The following is a 24,353-nucleotide window of genomic DNA, read 5'->3' on the forward strand; positions in this document are numbered from 1 at the left end:
ATTATCACCCTGTTTTCACATTGTCGTTTGATACACTGTTAAAAATATTGAGTATACTGCATTTAATAAACAGCCCACTGAATGTGACCTACATTCATATTTTCTACAGAAAGCTATAGATAAGATTATAAGATTTAGACAAATAAATCTGCAAGGATCTAAGTATTAATCAATCACAACACTGTATCTGTCTCTTTTAATGTAATGTAATTTAAAAGACATGATTGTGCTTAGTACAAACATATGACGACCATCACTATAGCTATGAGGTCAGGATTTTAATTGCAAACACCATACTAGTAAGAACAAAACACATTTTCATTATAACAAAATAAATACAGTTGCCCTTATCTGACTAAACTATTACATTTTATCTATAAAGACACACTGGGATCCACAGAAATGTAGAATAGGGTTCAAGCATCACTAATATGAATGTGAAGAGCCATTAGCCCATCAGCCCAATTAAAATTATGGCTGAGCACTCACCTTGAAGGTAGCGGGCCTGTTGTACTCGGTGTGGAACGTCCCATCTCTGCAAGACACAGCAGACACAGGGCTCACAACACCAGAAGTAAACGGTGAATAACATGCTTCCTAAGCTGGGAACATGGGGACGCTTCCCAGGAAGCCCTGAGGTGTGAACAGTTTCTGGTTACTCACTTGTAATGTAGCAGCTCTGCTCCCCCACGTTTGGAGCTCGGGTCCACCTTCACTTTCTTACAGAGCTTACGACCCTCTGAATCTCTGAGAAGGAGAGAGATCAAAATAAAGAACGGGAACTTCAGTTTAATCCAAATGATAAACCATATACTGAACACAGGCAAATTATAAAAAGCATTAGAAACTCTAAAGAGAGCACTCCTTTTTTAAGCTGTTGATGTGACAGAATGAGTTGAGCTGTCAAAAGCTTCTTATTTGTCTTTATTTTTTATTTTATTGTCTTTATATAATACACATACTTTTCATTCTGTTCAGTAACTGCTTGAATTTCTGGTTTTCTTGTTGTGTATTATGTACTTAATTCTGTTTAAGAAGCTTTGTCAATGTGTTTTTGGCCACAATGTCTTTCCAATAAAGCTTTACTGAATTTAATTTAGAAAACATAAGAGAAGGCAACTGTATTAACATTCATCAATCTAATCTCACGTACAGTGTTGAATAAAGAAAAACTCACGGCTAATACAGTATGCATACAGAAACACATACACCTGCAATGGGAATGTACAGCATGTCAGCATATAGAAACTGTCTGTAGAACAAAGGCTTATTTCTGTAATTGAAAAAGGCTCTGGTTGGAAAGGAAATAAATATGGTATCTAGCCACCTACACATGCTTCACACTTCTTACACTGAGGCACAATGAGCAGCATGAAGTACTCATCCTCGTCTGTAATATAGCATGGAAAATATGAATTCATTTAGAGCAAGAGATGGAGAGAGATCCTGGCTGTAGATAAGGCTTGATGCTGACGAACTGAAAGAGGTACAATTCTATTACGGCTCTAAGACCTGCAGCGAGCCAAATATGTGTTCAGTCTAGTTTTGCATCATACGAAGAAGAGTAAATCTCACATTATTGACAGGCAGCATCTCAGGTAATGGATGTTTAATTCCACATTTTGCTGAGTCATTAAAGCAGATGGCACCAACCAGGGCACACCAGGAGCAGATGTGACCTTGACACGTATTTGGAGATGACACACAGCGAACCGATTCAAAGCCAGTCGGCTGTTTCTAACTCCCTGAAACGCTGCCACACCTGACAAATGCTGTGAGGGCAACAATACACTTGTATAGAGAGGTCGCAAATTATGTTTCACTAACATGTCAAAGAAACTGTCAATATAAACGCTAGAGAAGGACCCTTTCAAGTAGACTTTATTAAAAATATATATCCCAAAAGATGTAATTTATTATGATTAATCATAGCTGTAGTAAATAGTAATATTAATTTAGCAGAATGAACAGTGCAGGTACACATAGACTTTGGATTAGTATAGTTTTTTTTGTATTTATTGAGCTGTTCAGTGGTGGCATGAAATACAACAGCACTTTCTGGAAGAATGTGAATGTGCCACACACCTGGCACAGACCAGCAGAACAATGGATGTGGATTTTCATCCTCTTACTCATTTGGTCATACTTTCACAGTAAAGCTGAGTCAGAGAAAAAAGGCTGCATGCCACTTTTGTTTCCACACTTCGGTGTCTGGGAACCAATCAATGACAAAGCAGTACTCCTCAATCACAGGACAAAGCCCACAGGAGTTAAAATGACTAACTAGCGAATGTTCACTACGCAAACAACAAAGGCCATGAATAGCATTTCATTAGAGGCCCTAAGAACCAGATGAGCACAACCGTTGTGCATTCTTCTCTAGAAGACGTCACTCAATGCGTGAGCTCCAGATCTCCAACGCTTCAGTATGGAGGAGATCTGTGGCTGGTGATGTAAGAAGGTATGATGGATGTGATGCAGGACACTACAATGGTACTGCTAATGAGAAGAAAAACTATTATCCAATCATGTAACGTTGGGAATAATACCAATGTGCAGAGTAGACAGTGAAATAGAGAAATGGTCAACACTTACTAAACTGACCCATATTAATCATGTTTGTTCAAATGAAAGATTTTCTTTTCAAAGCGGCTGAAGGACACAATGTCTGACACTTGTAGGTCAGGGATACTGTGTTAAATGATTATGATCACAACTCCATATTTTAGGAGCTTTGGTCATTGTTGCCAGCAGTTATGAAAGCAGTGTACTCAACCAGAGTAACTGCAAAGATCTAGGAATTTAATGACAGCATTAAGAAGTGTGATAGACCATGAAACACACACTATCAGACAAACAGACGTCTGAAACACTTCACATAAGCTAAACTAAAGTGGAGGGAAAAAAAGCAGTAAACACAAACAGAGATTTATTTATATCACAAATAGTCTGTTGCTAACATCTATCACAGTTTACAGACCAGTGATCCAACTTTGATTTATGTCATGAGTGCTCACTTCCAATAAAGTGGCAAAATTAATAAGCTGTTAAACAACAGCTAATAAGACAAACTAAAATGTCTGAACGGTCATATTTCTTAACCCAGTGGAATAATGTTCCCAGATCTCTGCAATTACTTACTAATCATAACCAAAACCAACATTATATTAAATTATATTATAAAAGTCTAATGGTTTTGAACACTGGAGCAATGGCCAAAATTCTGCATTAGGCCAAAGTCAACAGGGTCCCTTTCGTAATGGATTAATAATGGATTCATCATGCAAAGAGGATGAAGTCCTGCATGCCATTTAATTATTGCTCTTCCAAAACATAAATCCTAATCCGTGTTGGGATTGTCGTGCTATTTTCATTGATTCGCACAAGACCAAGTTTCTTAGTATGTTCTATGTCTTTTCTGAATTTGCAGAGGAATGGTAGCAGGCGACACAGTCCTGTTCTCCCTTCCTGTATGAGATCATCCATCCCTATGGTGGATCCCAGTTGGCCAACACTCAGGTCCCTGTCATCTGTTCAAAGTGTGTCATTCTGGCCTCTGTGGCCCTCTTCCTTGGCAGGGCTGACCATTCTCACACTGTGATATGCGCTTTACTCTCTCTCTCCCTCCGTCCACCACGAGCACTCAGCTGGAGCTTCGATTTGGAGCCGGTCCATCTGAGATGGTGAAGAAATATGCCAAATAGCACAGTGTTTCCCTACAGTGCCTGGCACAGGAGCCATGTGTCCTGCAGTGAAGAACCCAGCTCGCTCTGGCCCCCTGGCAGGAATCTGGCCTAGTATAAATCTCTGCTTAGCATTCGCACACTCTCTAGCGTGGTGGAGTTGTTGTAAAGAGAGATGATATCATGTAACAACGAGTCACAAAGCAAATAGTAAAAAAGGGCAAGCACCATGGAGACTTCTGACAGTTGTGACTTTAGTTTCTCTTCCTTTATGTCCACTCAGTCGTCAATCCCGATAAGCTTGAGAGGAATTGTGAATGTTGCAATGAGCAAAGGGGAGTTACTGCCACCCCACACTTTCCTGTTTTTAAGAAACATTCTTTCCTCTCTTGTGAAAAAGGCAGCTTATGCAGTTGATGGGATGACAGGTATAAAAAAACATTAAAGAAAGTGAAACTGAACACCAGAAAGAGCAGAAAGAACAACAAGCCAGAGTCAGATCACTGGGGAGCAAAGCAAGCAGAGCTCAGAGAAAACAATTCTTGCCAGTATCTTGGGAGTACCTTGCATGTGGTTAATGTAAACACTTTCACAGTGTGGGCTGGAGATAGATGTGCTCCAGAAAGACAGAAAACAGATGTGCAGTTCTGTAGAAACTATACAAAGTATAGAATCTAACATTTTTCATATATTGGTCATTTTCAGTGGGGTGGTTGGAGGTTGACAATGGTGCAGTGAGGTGCAGCAAGAAGGTCCAGAGTTCAAACCCACTGTTTTCTCATAGAAACTTCGGACGTCTGGATAATCCATTTGTTTAGGTAGGCTTCTTGTGCTTAGTTTAATTTCTATTATTTAAAAAGAACATTTATTTAATGTAGAAACATGTTAATATTTCTTAAAGCCAATCAAACCAGATATCACACATGCTAGTGGGCATAGTGTATAGTAGCACCACTATCAAAAGTCCGGGATTTAATTGAGATGGACTGACTAATCGTGTTAGCTCTCTATACAAGAATGGTGGGAAGCATACAACCACATTTGAAGAGAAATGAAAAGATACAGAAAATCTGGCAAAGTACAAGCAGTTTGTAAAAGCACAAGTGAAGCGGTTTTCAGAAAACCCACACAGCATTAAGCGAGTGCCTTCATTATCACTATCACACAAAGAACGCCAGGGAGGACTGAAATGGTATAAAGACATACAAACAACACATTAGACCCAGAGCTTCAATAATAGTGAGCGGCCTCCTGTCAAATTGTGGCCATACAATGATCCAGTGGAACTACACCATTTACACCCCAGTAGAAAAGTCATAAATTGTGTAGATGGATTCCAGTAGACACACTCAAAAGGAGTAAATAGCTCTGCCTTACAACTGCCATCAGAAAATCTAAATCCCTCCAACAAAGGAGGCTATGAAGTTCATATCAATGGGTGTGACGGAGAAAAGTATTAGAATGTGTAACTTACCCACAGTTTACCCAGGCTATGGTCCCTTGGCCTTTTACTGTCTGGGCCACATCGGACAACAGTTTCAGGTGGGAGTCCCCTGATGTAGCTACACACAGAGAATAAACCATGGTCAGCCTTGTTACCGCAACCGTACAATAGCTCAGGATAACCCAAAACCTTGAGACACAGAGCACACTGTCATGTCAAATACAGAGGAGGGGAATTGAGTTACAGTGGAGCTAGGCGTCTTACTAAAGCACCAAGTGATGAAGAAAGAGATCGCTGAGTTTGAGTTGGTGAGGTGATGGAAGACGGTTGTCTAATGCTTTTCACTGGATGGGCTTAGGGAGGGGGCTTATGTTACATCAGCTTTCAACATCTTACAATAGTGGGACTAAGCAGGAGATGGGCGGATTATATGGTGACACAAAGACTCTTTGGCTGCTGAAGCCGGCCATTTTTTTTGCAAATGAGGTAAACGCAGTGGGTATGTTTTAACAAAACATATAGCCTGTACTGTACCTGCTGCCTGCTGCTTATTACCATATTCTGAGCCATGATGAACATCAAGTGTGAGCTCAGGCAGGGACAACACTGAGTTCATGACCAGGAGAAACTTGCACATTTTATGAGGGGGAGAAGTTACGTCTGAACTGTACAGTTTACTTTCTGTGTTAGGAAACAGGAGAAACTCGTGTGTAAAAAACTGTACCAGCTACAACAGAGCACACAATAATATTAGAGATGATCACATATGGCAAGCAAAGAAGATTCCTTTAAGTAAGAAAAACAAACTGTAATATTCATGTGCCTGTTTGACACAGTGAATCATTTTTAGAGTCCCTCCAAACCAAATGTGTTTTCTTCACTGCATAATGAGAACAATGCTTCTCAACACTCCAGGCCAAAGCTATATTTAGATTTAGGGGCACTGCCAAGACTCCCCAGAGTCCTGCCTCGCACCGGGTCGGTAACAGAAACATCTGCCAATGAAGCATCAGTTTATTATATTGTATGGGGCAGAAGGCAAGCATACACTGGCTGGTAGAATTTCTAATAAGCTCATTGTTAATATTTAATGAGCACTAACCAGAGCAAAGCTCTCCAGGGATGTGGCTGACCTCATAGGGTCAGAGGCTGCTACTGGGAACGGAACAGGGCAAGACTCTTTACAGAAAACAGGGAATGAATGCAATGTGGCTGGAAGCAGTTAGATAATTGGTTGGAGTGGGTGTTAAATCAGCGTGGAAAAAAAAAACCTGCATGAGGAGGGTAACTTTTAGTTTGTTTAAAGAAGGAAAGAGTGTGTGATACCAAAGCCAGTGACCAATCAGCACTACTGCTCGATACATGCAAGACGTATCCAGCGACCTACAGTGATGCAGGCTTATACAGGCCATGAATTATAAAACAAATAAATCTGTGGCCGTGGGGCTTTGAGAGTCCTCTGCAGCATTCTAAGGGGTAGGAGTGTCTTTTGAATAGAAAAATTAATATAAAGCAGATCCTTCTTCGAGCCTGCCGAGTGCTTTCCTCGCCTTCTCAGAATATGCAAATGAAAATGGAACTGAAATCTACTGTGGTGCATTAGGGATTTCCTAATGGTTGGAAGAAGACAAAGTTTTATAACTATGTTTGCATGCATAAAATGTTTTAGTTTCTATTTAGCAACTGCTCTCTAATTCTATAAGATAAGCATTTCAAAGTTCATTACTGAGACAAATCGCTGCAATCATCCCTTTATAGCAGGCTGCAGACTGAAGCTGCATAAAACATTAATTCAAAATATAAAACACTTGACACACCTTATATCAAATCTGGCTATAGTGCCACTGTAGTATTGTGATTTTCATCAATTAAGGGTTTTAATGTTGCACAATCACTCAATTTTCATTCTAAAACAAACATTGTGATGTACCAATCGCAACAATTAGTTGCACAAATGCCTGGCTTTTAAAAATCTGAATCGGGATGTTGGAGCTAAACATAATGTGGACACAGACATTTAAAAAGGTACATTACATTTTTCATTTGGTAGTTTGTGCACCATCTCCTCTTGCTTTAAATTACATTTTCCTTAACAATCTTGAGCGGTTGGGATGTAGCTGTGTGTCTTTCAAACACACCCTGAAAATGTGAATTTCAAGTCACCTTCTATGATCATAATAAAATTATTATCATTATCTGTAATTGTGCACTTAAAGGATTGTTTGTTCTGCAGCAAAAGAAAATATGAAGATCACAGTGTAACAATAAAATAACAGTTAAACTCTAGATGTCTATGAAATACCTGTGATATCAGATTTAGGCCTATTGCCAAATGCTTTTTTGCTTTCCACCGTTTCACAACAATCTCTAAAGTGACAAGCTATTTGAGAGTCATTGAGATAATTCAAGCATTATCCATGATCCATTACTATAATTGTTTGGCAGGACTGCTGTCCCGCCTCCTCTGTTGCCAGAAACAATGGAGGCACAACCAGAAATTAATGCTGCTACATGAGACCACACTTACTGGCAAATTCAACCCCTCATTGTTCTTTCTTTAATATGTTTCTCATGAACCAGATGTATATCCTTGTGTACAGCCTGATCCAATGCATTTGTCTTTTTATTTACCTGTTTTTGTGTAGACAACCAGAACATTAGTTCTTGTCCTGAGCAGCTTTTTGAAGTCCTTGTGGTCGCTGACCTTCTCTATTAGAGGAGACACCTTCACAGCGTGGAGAACTGGCAGCAGCCAAACCTGATGAAACACAAACAAAACCATTATGAAATCTCTCATGGTGTGATGATGCACAAAGGCAGTAACAGGACTTGATATCAAATCTCAAAAGATTTTGCTGAAACTCTGCAGCAATTTACTTTGGACTTTGGACCAGAAGTACTGTACAACAGCATTATTGGATAAGCACAGACATACCTTGTACTGTAATGTGGACAAAGGAACAGACAACCTGTCTTGTCTTGTAAAAATGTACTTATATTGTCAATAATATAATGCGATAAGGAGGGCCTGTAAAGACTGAACGATTTTAATTTTAATTATGTGTTCTACATCCTTACTATTCATACTCTGTTAATTTTTGTGTTGGCTGAAATTTAGTTTGTGTTAAAATTTAACACTAAAAATCACTTGAGAGTAGAGGCGATGCATTTTAAGTGCTCTGCTTTAACTAATGTTGTGCACGTTTATGAAATGTGTGCTTACCTACTACAAGCCCTGTGGCCAATTACCATCATTTTCAGCTTATGTTTATGTTATTTTTTTAACACTATACCAGTCCATATCCAGAGGCTGTAAGTCGTAATTGATATTAATAAACACAAAAGCATTAACTTGCAATTTACACTTGCTTCGGCACAAACATGGCAAGACGTCATTTCCAATATCAGCCTGTACTAAAAGTGGTTTCAAAGACTGCAACAGGTTGGTGCATCTGTATCATTAGTCTGAATGACTCCTTCGACTTTCCAAACACTGGTAGTTGGACTAATTGTGTGAAACACCTAATATAGGAGACAAAGCCCATACTGAGAGGCTCACGCTTTATCCAAACAGCTAAGAACAGTTACGGGGGGAAAAAAGAAACAAGGTAGTGTACACTCAAGCCATCTGCAGTTAATTCCATGCATGCTAATCGTCTGTGCCATCATCATTCATTAAAAAGCCGTTCCTCTCTGCCTACAGAGAACTAAATTAGACACCAAAATTGTCTAAGTCAGCGCATCCTGCCTGATGAATGATATCACCTGTAATGAAAACAAACACCTGTCAAGCTAATTTTCTAATTTTAATTCCCAACTGGATGCTCTTCTGAGGTGAGTCTGATGGGAATTTTAAACACACTGCACTCCCTACAAGAGTACATTTGAAAACTAACCCACAGAAGGACTTAGTTCGACTCAGGTGTGTATATATTTTATATGTATTTGCATATATGCATTATTATTTGTTGGGCTAGGATGTTGATCTGTGCTTACTTTATCATCTGAGGTCAGTGCATGATTAGAAACAACAGCAAAAGGTGGCATAATTAGAAGCCGACAGGTGACACCTGCCTGCATAGGTGAGCATTCAGTGGATGGGAGAATGAGGGCCAAGATTAAGAAGGGATGAAAAGAGATAGCAGTCTGTCTTACTTATCCAAGTAAGACAGGAAATGTGACACTTGACGGCCTCAGAGAAGGATTAAAATGACGCAGGCTGAACAGGACTCTTACTTCAACGTTCCCATCTCCCTAAATACTAAAACATTTACTGCTATTGTCTCTGATACAAATGAACATGCCTATATTGTTCGGCAAGTGAAAATGTGTTTGAAAATTGCTCACAAAGTCAGACTCTCAGAAGTATTGAGAGTGTTTTGGATTAGTTACAGTCTCAAAAAGGCTGTGAGCTGCTACTGGTGATGCATGAATCTGAAACCAACCACAGATAATTACTTTTGTGTCACATGAATGTACAAACAGATGCATTTCCAACAACTTCCTGTAGCATGAAATGTATCGGCTGATACATACACCTACAGATGAGGCAGCCGAGAACAACATTTGCCGTTGTCAAGCCAACACTGCAGATGACTGTGATACATGTCATGCATCATCTTCCAGTGACAGACATACAATAAAAGAAATAACTAGACTGTGCTGACAGTTAGCCCACAAAGCAAGATAAGTGACAGGCCCATTCAGAAGCAGAATTACTGCACTGCTGATGATTTAAGATGGAGTTTTATTACAACGCATAAAGCTATAAAAAAAAGAAAGGATGACTGCAGCAGAGCAGTGTTACTTAGAGTGAAGTCAGATAATATGAAGTGTGGAGGTAACAAAAATTAGACTGATATCAAAAACACAGTCACGATGAGAATCAGATTTATATTTCATGGTGCCTGACGTATCTGCTGAGAGCCGGTGCTCGCTCTCTATCTGTGGCTGCTCGCCTTCTATAATAAATGGTAAATTTTCAACTTAAACCGCAAATGATAAATGTAGACTACAGATCACAGCTCACTTTTTATCAGATCGCAGCAGTCTTGTCATCTCTCAATTATTCACACACAATTTCATCACATTCGTTTTGGCAGTTTGTCCTTTCTTAAGACACCAAAGGATTTCTAACTTTGACAACAGGTCATATATAAAAAAAGAGTCACACTCTAATATTTCTTTGGACCAACTTTAGCTTTGAATACTGTACACATTAGCTGTGGCATCGTTTCAATAAGCTTCTACAATGTCAGAACAATTACTCCCATCAAGAGCTGCATTCATTTTTATCTACGATCTTGTTTTGATGATAAGAGAGTTGAGCCGCTGCACAACGTCTTCTCCAGCACATCCTAAAGATTCTCAGTGGGGTTAAGGTCTGGACTCTGTGGTGGCCAATCCATGTGTGAAAATCATGTGTCATGCTCTTTCACAGTTTGAAAAGAAATGAGAAGCTTCTCACTGCATCGGTTAGGGTTAAATAACTTGTTGCCAGCTGAAACATAATCACCCATGTAGTGATTATCCAATGGGAGGCTCTCGGCTTTTTGCTTAGTGAAATCCAGGAGGTCACTGTTTTTTGGACGGGCAGTGTACATATGAAAGAACTTTCTACATTTTAGGATTCTGTAAAAGGTTTAAAATTTGATTCAATTGAACAAAGTGCAAATATATTTTGTTCCAGTCATTGCTGTTTATAGGTCACAGTTGTGCAGCCTTACTGTATATTGTTCCACCTAAAGCTCTTGTAATTCATGAGACCTGCACAATGCATCAAATTGGGAGTCAAGGATGCAGGACTGATTAAGTACAAGCGAAAATGACCATATTGCTGGATCCCTTGGTGATGGTAATGAGAGCCTGTGAGATGATAAGTAATAATGATAATGAAAGTAAATGTGGCCATTCTCTCCATGAAAAAACATAAATGGTATGCTTTGACTGAAGTTTCTCACATCTAATACCCCCACTGAGTTCCAGAGTACAAATGCATACAGGCGTCTTTATGCTGCATATAACAAAGAAGGAAAGATGATTTATTTTTTCTTTTACTTTAAAAAATTAAGCCTCACTGCCAGCGCCAAGTGTGATGCCAATGCCTCTGAATATGTGGTAAAAATGGACGTAATTTAAGTAACTTTTAGTAACACTTGATGGTTTCTGCCTGGTTTAGTTCATTTTTTGGCATTTTCACATCACATTTTCCCTAGTAATGTGAGAAATGCACTATGTTACAGTGAAATAACACATTCTAAGGTTTAATACTGTGCAGCAGTACAGTTAAAATTTAACTGATTGTTCATGTTTCATGTTGGTATGAATATGAAAAGGCTGTGAGAGTATGACAGCTGCTGCCAAAAGGTTTTACTGTTCACATCAAGTTATACAGCATAGCATGTCACATTTGGATCTAACTCAACTCAGTATTGTTCAGTTAGATTTATTGTAGCTTACTGAGCATTTTACTTGTGCGCAGACTTGTGACTTGAGAGCAGCATCTTTACCTTTCTTCCTTCTGTTCTTGTCTCAGCCTGCCAGTCACCACCACTACAGAGAAACCCTATCAATGGCTACCAATCAGCGAGCAATGTACCTCCTCAGCTCTGAAGACTTTCTTCACACTGCAATCCCTGTGAGAGGCATTATAATGGGGCTGCACTTCGTAGCTTCCCAACACTGTCTTTCCCCATTATCGCAGACTCTTCAACACACACCGCAGAGAGACGGCCTCATTGGTAAGAAGCAGATCAATGGAGATGAGAGACAAGGAGAGCAGCATGGCTTGGTATAACAAACACAAACTAATTTTTCACACAGTTACACAGATATTGGGCTCTGTCAAGAATGCTAAATGAGAAACGGGAACAGAAAGTAGAAAGTGAAAACAGGCACTTGGAGTTCTGAACCACCAGTTTGAAATAAATTCTATTCTTGAACCTATTGATAATGATAATGTGAAAATATTAATAAACACTGTTAAGAACAAAAACATAATTGTCCTTTAGCAATATAAAAAGAGACAAAAATGTTTCTATTAGTTTACCACATGTGGTGGCATGAAGCCAAATCCTGCAAACACAGCTTTTATTTCAGATCTTATTCATTTTAAAACTATCATACAGTTGCATCAACACTGCAATAAAACTGTTTTTTTATTGCCTTCATGAATAAAACACATAGAGCCTTACTGTGTCGAGCCATTTTCAACCAATATCAGGCTGGTCAGTAAAGAGTCAATTAAAATGATCCTAACAAATCCATAGTACTGCAACTGTACTTAAAACTTAGCCTCTGTTCAAATGTCCCACAACCTGAAATTCTTCCATCATCAATCACACAACAACCCTGCATGTGGTAACACTGTTAAACTGGCATTCTGTGATTACATGACTCAGTTCTCTGAGGAAAGCCATTAGTGCTTTATTCATCAACCTTCCTTATCTGCCATAAAGGTATGTCCTGTCATGTTGCTGAAAAAATGTGCCGCTTACTAAGCAGCAGGTGCCCAGCCCCTGCCTGCGAACCCACACCCTCCATCTGCTGTGACAAATCTGCTTAATAAATGGCATCCAGTTCTAGGGGCAGAACTGAATCAGCATAAATCACACCAGTGTTTGTGAAGCACTTGCCTTAAGTTTCCTCTGACTAATGAGCCAGTCAGGTGTGTGCTGGGGTGTGTGTGTGTGTGTGTGTGTGTGTGTGGACTGGCTGATTATAAGAGGAAGTTACGAGACATCCGATAACGCACACAGAGCGCTGATTTAGAGGCTTCTCGGCTCTTAAATGAGCAGAAGAGCAATCAATTAGCCATTATAGAAACTATCACATTTCAGCTATTAGCCAAGGAAGTCAGGGGACACGTTCGGCCTACGAGCACATTATCATATCTGGCATAATGGCTTATTGTGTCTTATTTTGTTGTGAGCTGTCTAGATGTAGGTGTGCAGTGATAACAAAAAAAAAGTTTCCCCCTGTCAGTCAGTCTCTGAGCTCTGCTTTTGTGAGATAAGTCTGGTTATCAAATCTAAATACTTTAATGCTATTGAGTGAAATCTGTACTCGCAATATGGACAGAGACACCAAACAGTGGACCTTTGTTTAGGTGTGATTATGACCGTTTATTGGTTCAGTGCCTGAAAGATCTGCTGAGTATGAAATGCCAGTAAAATCTGTTTCTGGGGGACAAATCAATAAAGACCACCCGTCCTGGTTGCTAACCCAGCTTATTCTATGAATCTGTAAACAAAATGTCACCGAAAACACACATACACACACACACATATCGATTATTTGACCTGAAAAAAAAAAAGAGACTGACAAGGAGACAACATTTCGACTTTACCAGCATCGAGCAAGTGAACCAAATAGTTCATTTAGCGTGTGTGTCTCTGGAGGGAGTTTGGATTAAATTGTTTTGACAGGCAGGCCTCCACCACCCCGACAGCTGCCCTCTAACAAAGCGCTGCAGTGGTTTATCCCCTCCCTTGTAAGACCACCTCAATACACAGCACAGTGCTACCTAGCAGTACACACACACACACACACACACACACTCACAGCTCATTGAGGGTGGGCGATAACAATAGAATGAGTCACACCGTCATAATAGTGTTTACATGTCATAATTAGGGGAGTAGCTAATAATTATTTTCCTTCATCATTAATCTGTTGGTTGCTTTTCAATTAATCTATTTAATCTGTTAAATGTGCCCAGTGTGACATCTTCAATTGCTTGTTATGTCCGAGCTATGCTTTAATAATAATAAAACAGAGGTTCACACTAACAGACGGCTTGTTTCAACATGTTCACTGGCAATTTTAAAATGTCACACTACCAACTTCAATTCACGCTCAACATATTTATTCACATGGCTAGATTTTAGTAAATCAATATACAGAATGATCAATGAAACTGAGGCAAGAGAGCACCCACAACATCAGTGATCCTGAACCCAGAAAGACGGACAACACAAAAGAAACGTATACACCATTTTGAAATGGTCAGTTTTGTATTACCGTCCCCTGGAGTTCACACAAAAGCAGAGTTAAGAGTTAATGTTAAGCAGTGAGTTAACACTGTAAACCTGTGGTCACAGTTTCATCCCGTTTGCTGTGTTAGACGGCCGACTAATAGTGACACTGTCCAAATACACTGTACATATCCACCCAAGCACCGCCCTTGTTTGCATAGGTAACGGGCAGCAGGACACAAACCACGGATTCACAGTATAATATTACAATTTTTATAATAGAGTTTTTAAATCCTTTTTTTTTTCTTGTAGCTTAAGGTACTCTTCTTCTAGAACACACAAATGACTCGACAGCAATAAATAAAGAATTTTCAAGAGCTTGCCATTTGATTATCGTGATTTATTGAAATGAATGGGAAGCAACAGATGACCTTACAATGGTAAAGATATATTTTAATTTCTAAATGATTGCATCCCAGTTTGGTTTAGTTTTAATATACTAAATGCAAAACCACATATGTAGTGTATCACTTACAGTGTATGCAAAAAAAATATGTTTGCATGATTTTTGCCCTTGATATTTGCACTTGAATTGCTTTTGTATGAGAGCATGCCCTGTGAATACACTTGAACATGAACTTGAAAAACTTTTGAAGGAGGCTGACATATGGTCACCATGAGCAGAACTTGCATTTATAACATTTACCACTTACTTAGAAAGACCTTTAAGTAATTATCAAGTAAAAAAAAACAACATGAGCATCTGGGTGTTTTAGACTGGAACTAATTAAACACCTCGCCTTGGACTATTGTTCTGCATTTTACGAGGAAACACACATGCACATTAAATTAGATTAATTAGGGAACAGAACTAATTGGCCTACTATTAGGAAATGCTTTCCATTCTCTGGAGGTCATGTTACCTGACAGTCACGTGGCCTTTAACGATAATAATTCCGGTTTGCCCACATAAGCAGTGGTGAGTTCACAACCGTGAGGTGCAAAGTGGAAAAGTTAACTTTCAATCCTCTTTACAAACTGGAATCACTTTGTGTCCTGCCGTGTTAGCACAGATAACCTGTGGCTAACCTGCAGAACCCATGAAAGCAGAGGCTCTGCTGGACGTAAAGTGCATTTGTTATCTCGGTTATCTTGGAGGTTATGGCCGAGACGCAGGGGAGGAACACCCCGTGAACGTCTCACAGGCGACTCTTTAGCTATAATAAAACTGCTCCGTGCGGGTTGTTAAATGAAGAAATCCTGCGGTTTTACCTGCGCCACGAACACCGCAGTCCACCCCCTCTATTACTAGCTAGTTGAATCCGAGCACCAAGTTCAGTCAAGGGCTGTCAACTTTACCTCCTGCACGGACAGGCTAGGAGCCGCGGTGAGGAGCGACTGTCATGTTTTTCCCTCCTGGATCCCTTCACCAGCACAAACCCGCTCCTCGTCGAGCGGCAATGTCACAGAAAACCACTGCAGATTTACACGACACCCTGATAATACTCGTCGGGACTCACCAGCAACACCAACATGCACATTTTCGCCTCTCTCATCCGACTCCCGTAGCGGTTCCAAGAAGCCATGATGCCGTTGCCACGTCTGGATACGCAGGCGCAATCGGTTGTCCACCGATTCTTGGGCACCGCGCAAGGCGTCTTGGGAAATGCAGTTCTTTAAGGAAAACGCCAAGGGGGGGAGGTGTTGCACCTGCAACACAGACACACACCCACTCCTTCTGTGTTATTAGCGTGAGTAGTAGTCTACATGATTTTGTTTTTATCAGCATAATGCAGCCACACTGCGAAACAATTCATTACACAAGAGGGTAATTAGTAAATTGGCTTGTGACTGAATGGCTTATAATTAGCTCTTTATCAATTCCAGTTCGGTTCATCTAGAAAATTTGGTTTGATTATAGCTGTGAAATGTGCTCCAGCATGTGATTAATACGGAGCAGGGGCCAAAAGGCCGGCACAAAGTAAATATATAGAAATGCAATTATAAGAAAAAAGAAAAGCTTTTATCTAGACTGTATTTTCTCAGCTCATATTTCATCAGGTTTAATTGTAGGCTGCTATAAAAGGGAAAACCTAATTCATAAGTGTTTTTGGAAATGGAAATGTGGTTGTTTTCTCACTATAATACCATATTAGACCTACAATTCATCTCCACCTGTTTAGCATAGCTGTTAAAATAGAATGGAACCAGGTTTGTTTTTAAATTATCAAAATGAATGTTTTGGTTTGTAATAATGATCATTTATCACTGTCACGTCAGACTAACGTCATTACTCACCTCAGGTTTCCTTCAATTAATGAAAATAAGGCATGAATAAATAAAACAACACAAATTGGACATTCTCTGAATGCCCTTTGGCTAAAGCCATTTTATTGCGCCTACACAGGCTGACACAATACAAAACAATGGAACTGGACTGAATGCACTCCAGTCCAGTATATTGCCATCAGTTGAATCCTGTGGCTCCACAGTTTTTAATTTCGCTGTTTAATTTGGACAACACAGCGAGGACAACACATGAATCCCCAGTGGACTTGCATTGCCGGGTTACCCTCCGCGCACCGCGGATATAGCGCAGGTTCCGTGGAGTCCCAGACAACAACATGCAGGGAAAAACCTCTCCCAGAAGCCCTTCTGGGTCTCTCGGGTGCCCGCTGTGATTCACCGTCAGGTACACTGCTCTCGCTCTTGCTCTGCACAACCACGCTGCTGACACACTCTTCCAGTTCTCCGGGGGTGTCCATGCGTACTTCCTCCCTATTGCGCTTGTAAATCGGCCCCATCTTTGCTTCCTCTACCCCCCCGCCCCACTACTCTTCTCCTCCCACCGTCTCCCCTCAAGCCGGTGGTATCGTCCGACGCTCCAGCGGAGACAGAGCGCATTTGTCGACAGCAGGTCGTTGAGAGAGGGACGCGCACCGCGGCTGAGGACGCAGTAGACCCCGTCTCTGTTCTGTCGAGTCTGATTCTCTGCACATATTTACCTGGCTTTGTCATCAACTTGGGGAATACAAACATCTTCGAAGGTAAAGGAAAATTACTTTTTCCCCTCTTTTATTTATCGAAATACATGAAACAGTTGATCCAAAACCACTTTTTAGTTGTGCGCGGACCAGTTTTCAGCTTCACATTTGGAAACGGATGAAGTTGGACAACACAATCCCCTGATTTCCTGCTCAGCAATAACCTGCTTAGATAAAATCCAAACTAACACTCCATCACATCATGCTGTGGGGTCCGATTTTCTCCGGGCCATGTTTTCCATCAGAGCCGAGTTGGAGCAGTGTGGCGTTTGTTTTAATTCTCACTGCCCAGCACTTCTCCTTGCTGTTTGTGCACTTTGGTCGTTTGTGTGCGGGATGATTTGTCCGTTGATATAGCATGTGTTCCTCTGAGCAGTTAGCACATCCTTTATGCCTCCCCAGCTTTACTTTCCACTCACGTTTCATCCCAGGATCAGAGGAGCATTTGTGGGTTGCCGGAGCTGCTGTTGTGCCTGCGCGTTAGCTCTGTCTCCAACTTACTTTGTGCTGCACTGTAGTCCCGAAACGGACGAGATGGGAACCTCAAAAACAATCTTAAAGGGAAACATGATTGATATTATCTGCATGCATGTGGACTGTGAGTGCTTAACTTGTGCGTCTCAAACGCATTTTCCTCACATGGTGTGAATTTAAGCGCGGTTACATAATTTGATCCACAAACTTGTGAAGTTAAATTAACCATTGTTGACCGACTTAATGGCCTAATCGCTTATCAGTTCCAATTAACAGGTCACCTTTTATCCATGTGCAGCCTTTGCGCACATTCCGTGGTGCTTTAAGCCCCAATCTTTCTTTCTTTCTGTTATTTATTTATTTATAAAATCCCATCCACCTAAACATGTGTGCGACTAATTCTGCATGAAAACACTCAAAACGAGCTCTGACAGTCGTTATTCACGGAACCGTCACTTGCACCAAATGCTTTCCCACGTCTCCACGACCCATGCAGACACAGATCAGTTTTATTTTACCTGCTAAAGAGGGATGAGTGTCCAGCGGACAGCATAGCAGCCGGGAGAAGCCGAACAAAGCAGCAGGGCTTTATAAAATAGGGCATTTCCCTCTTGCACTGATTTCAGTGGAGTATTGTGAAAAGCATTGTTGCAGCGGGAGGCGTGTTGTGCTGCTGCAGATCGACAGAGGGCAGTGTTGAGCAGCACTGTACAGCTGTGATGACACCTTTCCAGGTGAAGCTTGCTGCATCATGTGCTGCTGTGCTCTCCACAAGAGAACACAGACTCTGTACTGCAGACCAGGTGCACTGGAGCAAATCTTCAGCACTCGTCCAACCTTGAACAAATTAAATCATAGCTATAGGTACATCGCTTTATTGGATGGTTGCTTTTATGATTTTTTTCTTTCTCGTTGTTGCCTCAGTTGATTAAATGTCAAGCGCTTTTCGAACAAGCTTTTATCTGCAGAAACAGCCCTCAGAGACATTTAGTCCATCGCTGTAATTTTTTTTCAAGGCTTAAGATACTTGACTAAATTCATCAAGCAACTTATTCACTTGAAAGCTATTTTCCAGCACCAGCAGCCACCACCTCTGGGGCTTTTAGAGGCGTTTTTAGCGCTGTGCTCTTTTTCATCTGTAGTATTTTATTGAGCCTCAGTGGTTCAGGGTCTTCAACAGCATCAACGAAGGACACTGTATTATTCATTAACACTCAAATGGCTCTCAAATGTAACTGAGCACGGTTGGTTTGAGTTTTGGGAAACTTATCTGATGACAAAACTAGTTTGTGTTGCAGTTCAGTTTTTTTGAAAACAACTTTTCTGCTTTTTAAAACTCACAAACTTTACTTTACTGTGCAAATGCGAGTAATGTTCTACAGCATAAATGCTCCATTTTATCTTTCACTAGACTAACAAGTGAACGTATCACTGAATCTTGCCTTGTCTCATGTCCAAACAGCTTAATTTCCTCAGTCTGGAATTCAGAACAGCAGGTGGCACATCTCTTGTTTTTACTTGAAAGTCCTATTTGGCCTCATGTTTTGATTGATATTCATATATTCTTATAGGTTTTGTCCGGCCCACATGCTTGTCTTATGGATGATTAACGCTTTTGTTGTTTGAAGAGCTGTTTTAGTATCCTGGGTCAGTCCTTTCAAATGGAAAACAGGTTTTCATCTTTGATGAACTTATGAGGGCTCTTGACAGGTCCTGGTGTGGGGAACTAGACCAGCAGAGCAAAAGAGACCCGAAACAAAACACAAACTGGCTGGAGCCACCCCTCCCATCCACAGCAGCTCCTCTTAAGACTATCTCTATGTTCACTTTCTCCTTCTTTCTGTGCCTTTCTCTCCCTGATGTCCTTGTAGTTACAGTGTGTTAAAGTGCTTTGTTTTTGATTATATGTAAGGGTCTGTATCTTTGTGGCATCTGATGTCGACATGAATAATTCATTTTCATCACCAAACATGATGTGGAGGAGATGGTCTGGAGTAGATGAGCCGGCAGCCACTTCATCAAATTTTTAATGATGCATATTTAAAGTGTGCCATGTGGATTATGTCTGTTGTCGGGCATCATTTGAGAGGGGACAAACGGATATGAAAGTTTAATGTCTGGAGAACTTGATCTGTCTTATCCTCCACCCAGTAAGAAAGAGAAGGATGCCGCGTTCCCTGTGACCTGACGTGAGTGTGTGAGCGTTGATATGCGTCTGTCTGAGCAGATAACAGACAGATAGAGATAACAAGTGTGATTGAATCTGGTCGGAGGTCACACGGTTACCCTTCACATGTCTTCAGGTCTCTAAAACTAGAAAACAAGTTTGAAGGAAAAATAACTGTCTTCCCACTGTTGACAGACTGTTTTGTCATTTCAAGGTTCAGCTTTCACCAACCAAAACCAAGGAGGTAAATCAGCACTCTTACAGCAGCTGTTTGACTTTTCATGCAGGTCAAACAAATACTCCAGGACGTGTGCCACTGCTCATATGAATCAGACCTCTGTATATTTATGCTCTGTAACCCCTAGCACTATTTTTGAATCCCAACTCGAGAGCGGCTGCAACAAAGACGCATTTCCACGCTTTAAAATCTAGGAAGGATGCTCTAAGGAGTGCTGTGAGGCAGTGAGTGGCTAGCTGAGACGTGCTCTGCTGCCTGTTGATCTTGATTTTGTTTCTTTTTGAAAAGCCAGGGCCTGGTATGTGAAAGCAAAGCAGAGAGATCTTAGACTTTAAAAGTGCCCTTCTTGAGCAGGATTCACATGGTAATTAGGTCAGGGCACACTGAGGAAAAACAAAGTTGTCTGGATGCAGACAGAGAGGAAAACATACCGCGTTTTTGTGGAGATGTTTCAAGGAGAGAGACGAGACAGAGAGAGAGTTGTGTACTTAAAGTAGCTCTGTATATTCTGAACAACGCTGCCCCTTTGGAGCGTCTGTGGCTCTCTGTTATGTAAATATAATACCAAATTTGAAATCACAGCTTCAGGCGCTGTGGCTTGTGGTGGCAGACCTTGCCTCAATACTCACTGTGGTCTTTCTACCCAGAATCCAAATGCTCTGCTCCCCTGTCACCTGAATGTGATCATGTCGTCCCACATTGCTGACATAACGTTGCCATTTCCATTCACGCGCTCTCCGAAGCCTGATTGAGGTCCTGCACCCGAGTACACCTCGTTTAGTTTGAGATGAAATAATTCCACAGCTGTCTGATGACATGCAAGGGTTGGCTGAAGCTGCTTGGATTCTTTCTGTAGGTTCAGCTCAGTGTGTTTGCTGTAACCAACAAATGCGCACAGTGAAAAGATAAAATGCTTTTGACTTTAATTCACTCTTCTGTTCATGACAGATTAGGTAGGATGGTGGATATGTACTAACTAGACAGTTTGAGCCATCAGCAGAGGGAGGCCAGTGCTCCGTGTGGTGCAGTCTGAGCCAGTGGGTGGAAATGAATAATTTCATAATGTCTGTCTGGGTCCCCTCAGTCTCCCAGGATCTCATTGTTTCTGAATGCGCAGTGCACTTAGTGTGGCCTTCACTTGCAGCGTTTGACTGTCTGTAACCTGGCCCCTCTCTGCCTCGACACGCAACCTTGGCATCTGTGAAATCTGATACGGCTTCAGCGTCTCTTCACTCTGTCTGCACCCCTGCTAATTAAAGCTTGATGCGACCCAACAGTATCAATTTGTCTCTGGAACATTATCATCATTGTTTGCCCTCCCTTAGCTGTGTTCTTCCTATTGCACCTTTGCGAGCAGGCAGTATAAAGATAAAAAGGGCAAGCCATTTGTCAAGCAGAAAAATGAACTGGAGAGAAAACATTCCCGTCCATAAGTTATATTTATGATGCTTCATGTAGCTCTAAAGCGGTTATTTGATTAAGTACTTGGATAAGTTTATCATTTATGGTATTTAATATGCAACAGTATCAACATTCTTTCTTTTCAGCTTCCTAATTGTGAGGTTTTTATGATTTTCACATTATTGTATATTGAATATCTTTATGAATGATTCATTGATCAATTTACAAACATTATTGATGAGTCAATAATGAATATAATCATTATTGTAACCCAGTTTCACATATACAATATCTTTTAAACTTGCACCTACTGTTTGAAAATCACCCCAAGACAATTGCAGTTTCTCCTCGGCCGCTCATTTGACAGACAGCTTTTAAACTGAAGGTGTTCTTAATGTGTCGGACTGTTCGCTTTCCCTTCTTTTTTTAAACATTCCCATTGTTGCCTCTCATTGTATTAGACGAGGTGTGCGGGAGTGCATGTGCGCATGCGTGCATGTCTGAGCAATTTGATTTTTCTCTTTGTATGCGTGTGAAGCGGACGTGAAGGCATGTGCCTTTTCTCTCCTGTCCCTCCTCTGTTCAGCCCCAGCAAGGTCTGAGCAGAGCGAGAATAAAAGGGGGCGCAAGAGGAGGAGAAAGTGCTCCCACAGTTGATTTGGCTATTGTGGGGGGAGGAACACTATTCCCATTGATGCTCTGGACGCATGGCTGAAACCCCTAGAACCTTTAGGAAGGGAGCTTATTCAAGGCTTGATGTGACCCGGAGGACTGGGTTGGAAGATGGGTGTTGAGCCTATTGTGGGGACGGTGGGAACATTGTCCCTGCTCCACTGCTTTAATACCTCTCTGAACCAGCGGCTCTGTGAGCTGGATGGGCTCTCAGGTTGTCCGCTTTTGCTTTACAAGACACCAGAGAGGTCTCATGTTAGAGGTCTCATGAATTTTCAGCCTCCTCATGAGAAACATTCCTGTGGGGTCGCGTTAGGAAATTGATGGTTAGAGTGCTGCAAAATCTTCTCTAGCTGTTGAGTTGAGATCTGGTGATCAGGAAATTCACAGTAAAAACATGGTTCATGAAATGCTTCCTTCATGGTGTCTGTGGAAACAACTTTATTTAGTTTTTCTTCACTTATTCATTCAGTTTTCCTTTTTATTATGTAAAATTGGTACCAGTCTAGTAGAAATTTAGTTATCTGGACAAAAATATCCTGATACACATTCACACCTGACACCAATAAATGACATAACTCTGCCATATACTATATATATATATATATATATATATTTATATTTATTTATTTATTTATTTATTTCAGGCTGCTGAAATTCAAGCAATGTCTCCCACAAAAGCTGCTGTGTAAAGTGCACAAGTCCCTTCATCAAACCCTTATTTTACTTTGAATCTTCAGCATTCCTCTCAGGGATCTCACGGTTTCAGGTATTTTACTTTGAAAAGCTCCATTGTGCGCTGCTTAAGAAACCCTCCAAATGGAATAAGGCTCATTTCTACCCTGGCATAGCCTTTAAAACGGTTATATCTCTTCTAAATGGAGTCACAGGGTGAGAGCTAAACTCCTTTCTTGGGTCTGTGCTCAGTGAAGTAATAGGTTTGCAGTAAGCTCTCCAAACAAGGGTTGGATTAGGGCATATTGACAACTTTCGGGGTATTTACTGTAACTTGCTATATATTTACAGACTGACGGGGAAACAGACACTTTATAATGTGGTTTATCAAATTTGCTATTGAGATTTGGGATCATTTGGTCCTGTAAGAGGCTGTCATGATCATGATACCAGCTGGTTTGGTGGCTATTAGCTACAGCAGAGGAGAGTTCCTGATGTGTTTTCTTAGCGGTATTATTATATCTAATTCATGGCCTCTGATAGGTTATATAACTCACCAAAGAACAGCAAATGCATCACTGCTGGTCAGTGGTCTGGTGTTTGTCAATGGGACTTTATGTTTGTTTGCACATTCATGTGTTTGTGTCCATGTGTGCATATGTGTGTCTGCTTTTTAATATGTGCACTAATAGCCAGAAAATCAGCAGTTAGCGAAAGCAGGCAGCTGGTCTGCACTTTCGCTGTTTCCCACCATTCTCCATCCCCATAGCACATGTAATTGGACAACCACATGTCAAGCTGTGTTTTGCAATATGAGTCTAATGATTTTGCAACACTAAATATGATGAGAGCAATTGCTCCTTTGTCAGATGTTGGTTGGAGATATAATGAAATGGCTAAATTCACTGCAGACCAGAGCACGACTGGTCATTTCCATCAGCATTTATTTCATGTTCTCTTTTACTCCTGGGTGTATTTACCCCCAGCCCGTGTTTTGCACAATCCTTGCCAAATCCTCATTTTACCATTTAGTATTAGTTAGTTTTCAAAGGGACCAGAACTAGTGCACAGATTTGCACAAGTGGAAGCTGCACCTGTGCACAGCACAGCATAGATCCTGCACACAGGTGCTCACTGTGATGCCTGCTATCAGGCTAACTTGATGTTATCATCTTTCATATCATATTATGTTTTTCATTCTTCACAATCCGATTTCAATGCCTCTGATTAATTTTCTCTGTAAAATCGGCTCACAGCGTGGTTCTGAATTGAAGAATGTGTGTCAAAGGGATGCAATAACAGAGACCACATGCTCTTTTGTGTGGTGGCTATACGACTGTTTCACATCTCAGATGCCAAAACATCTAAACAATTCACCTAGAGTCAGACCAGGCTGTTAGTCAGTGTTTGTGCTTGATAGCTTTTCCTATCTCACCTGGGTAACAATGAGCACTTAGCTGTTTTCCACCTCAACCTGCCAAATGTTCAGAAGATATAATTCTATTGCATCTTTTGACCTTTATGTTTGGCTTTTGCCAGAAATCTCTTGGTCTTAAGCCAACAGGCAGACTGGATTTTCT

General features: G+C 40.8%; 2 protein-coding genes across 4 annotated transcripts in view; one reads left to right on the forward strand and one right to left on the reverse strand.

The window, feature by feature from the left end:
- Nucleotides 1-15,762, reverse strand: part of pdia5 (protein disulfide isomerase family A, member 5) — a 44,697-nt gene extending 28,935 nt beyond the window's left edge. The window contains exons 1-5 of the mRNA XM_026375956.1: nucleotides 15,623-15,762; nucleotides 7,759-7,885; nucleotides 5,158-5,245; nucleotides 664-747; nucleotides 490-535 (exon numbers count right to left, since the gene is read on the reverse strand). Of these exons, the coding sequence (XP_026231741.1) occupies nucleotides 490-535; nucleotides 664-747; nucleotides 5,158-5,245; nucleotides 7,759-7,885; nucleotides 15,623-15,688 (411 nt within the window). The 5' untranslated portion in view covers nucleotides 15,689-15,762. The remainder of the gene's footprint in view (nucleotides 1-489; nucleotides 536-663; nucleotides 748-5,157; nucleotides 5,246-7,758; nucleotides 7,886-15,622) is intronic.
- Nucleotides 15,763-16,448: 686 nt separating this feature from the next.
- sema5ba (sema domain, seven thrombospondin repeats (type 1 and type 1-like), transmembrane domain (TM) and short cytoplasmic domain, (semaphorin) 5Ba) overlaps nucleotides 16,449-24,353 on the forward strand; it is a 128,854-nt gene continuing 120,949 nt past the window's right edge. For 2 of the 3 annotated variants that reach the window (XM_026375953.1, XM_026375955.1), the window contains exon 1: nucleotides 16,450-17,149. The gene's annotated coding sequence lies outside the window, so the exon portion shown is untranslated. Of the gene's footprint in view, nucleotides 17,150-24,353 lie in introns of all 3 variants that reach the window. The other variant, XM_026375954.1, reaches the window with a different exon arrangement.

This window comes from Anabas testudineus, chromosome 21 (assembly GCF_900324465.2).
Source record: "Anabas testudineus chromosome 21, fAnaTes1.2, whole genome shotgun sequence".
NCBI lineage: Eukaryota > Metazoa > Chordata > Actinopteri > Anabantiformes > Anabantidae > Anabas > Anabas testudineus.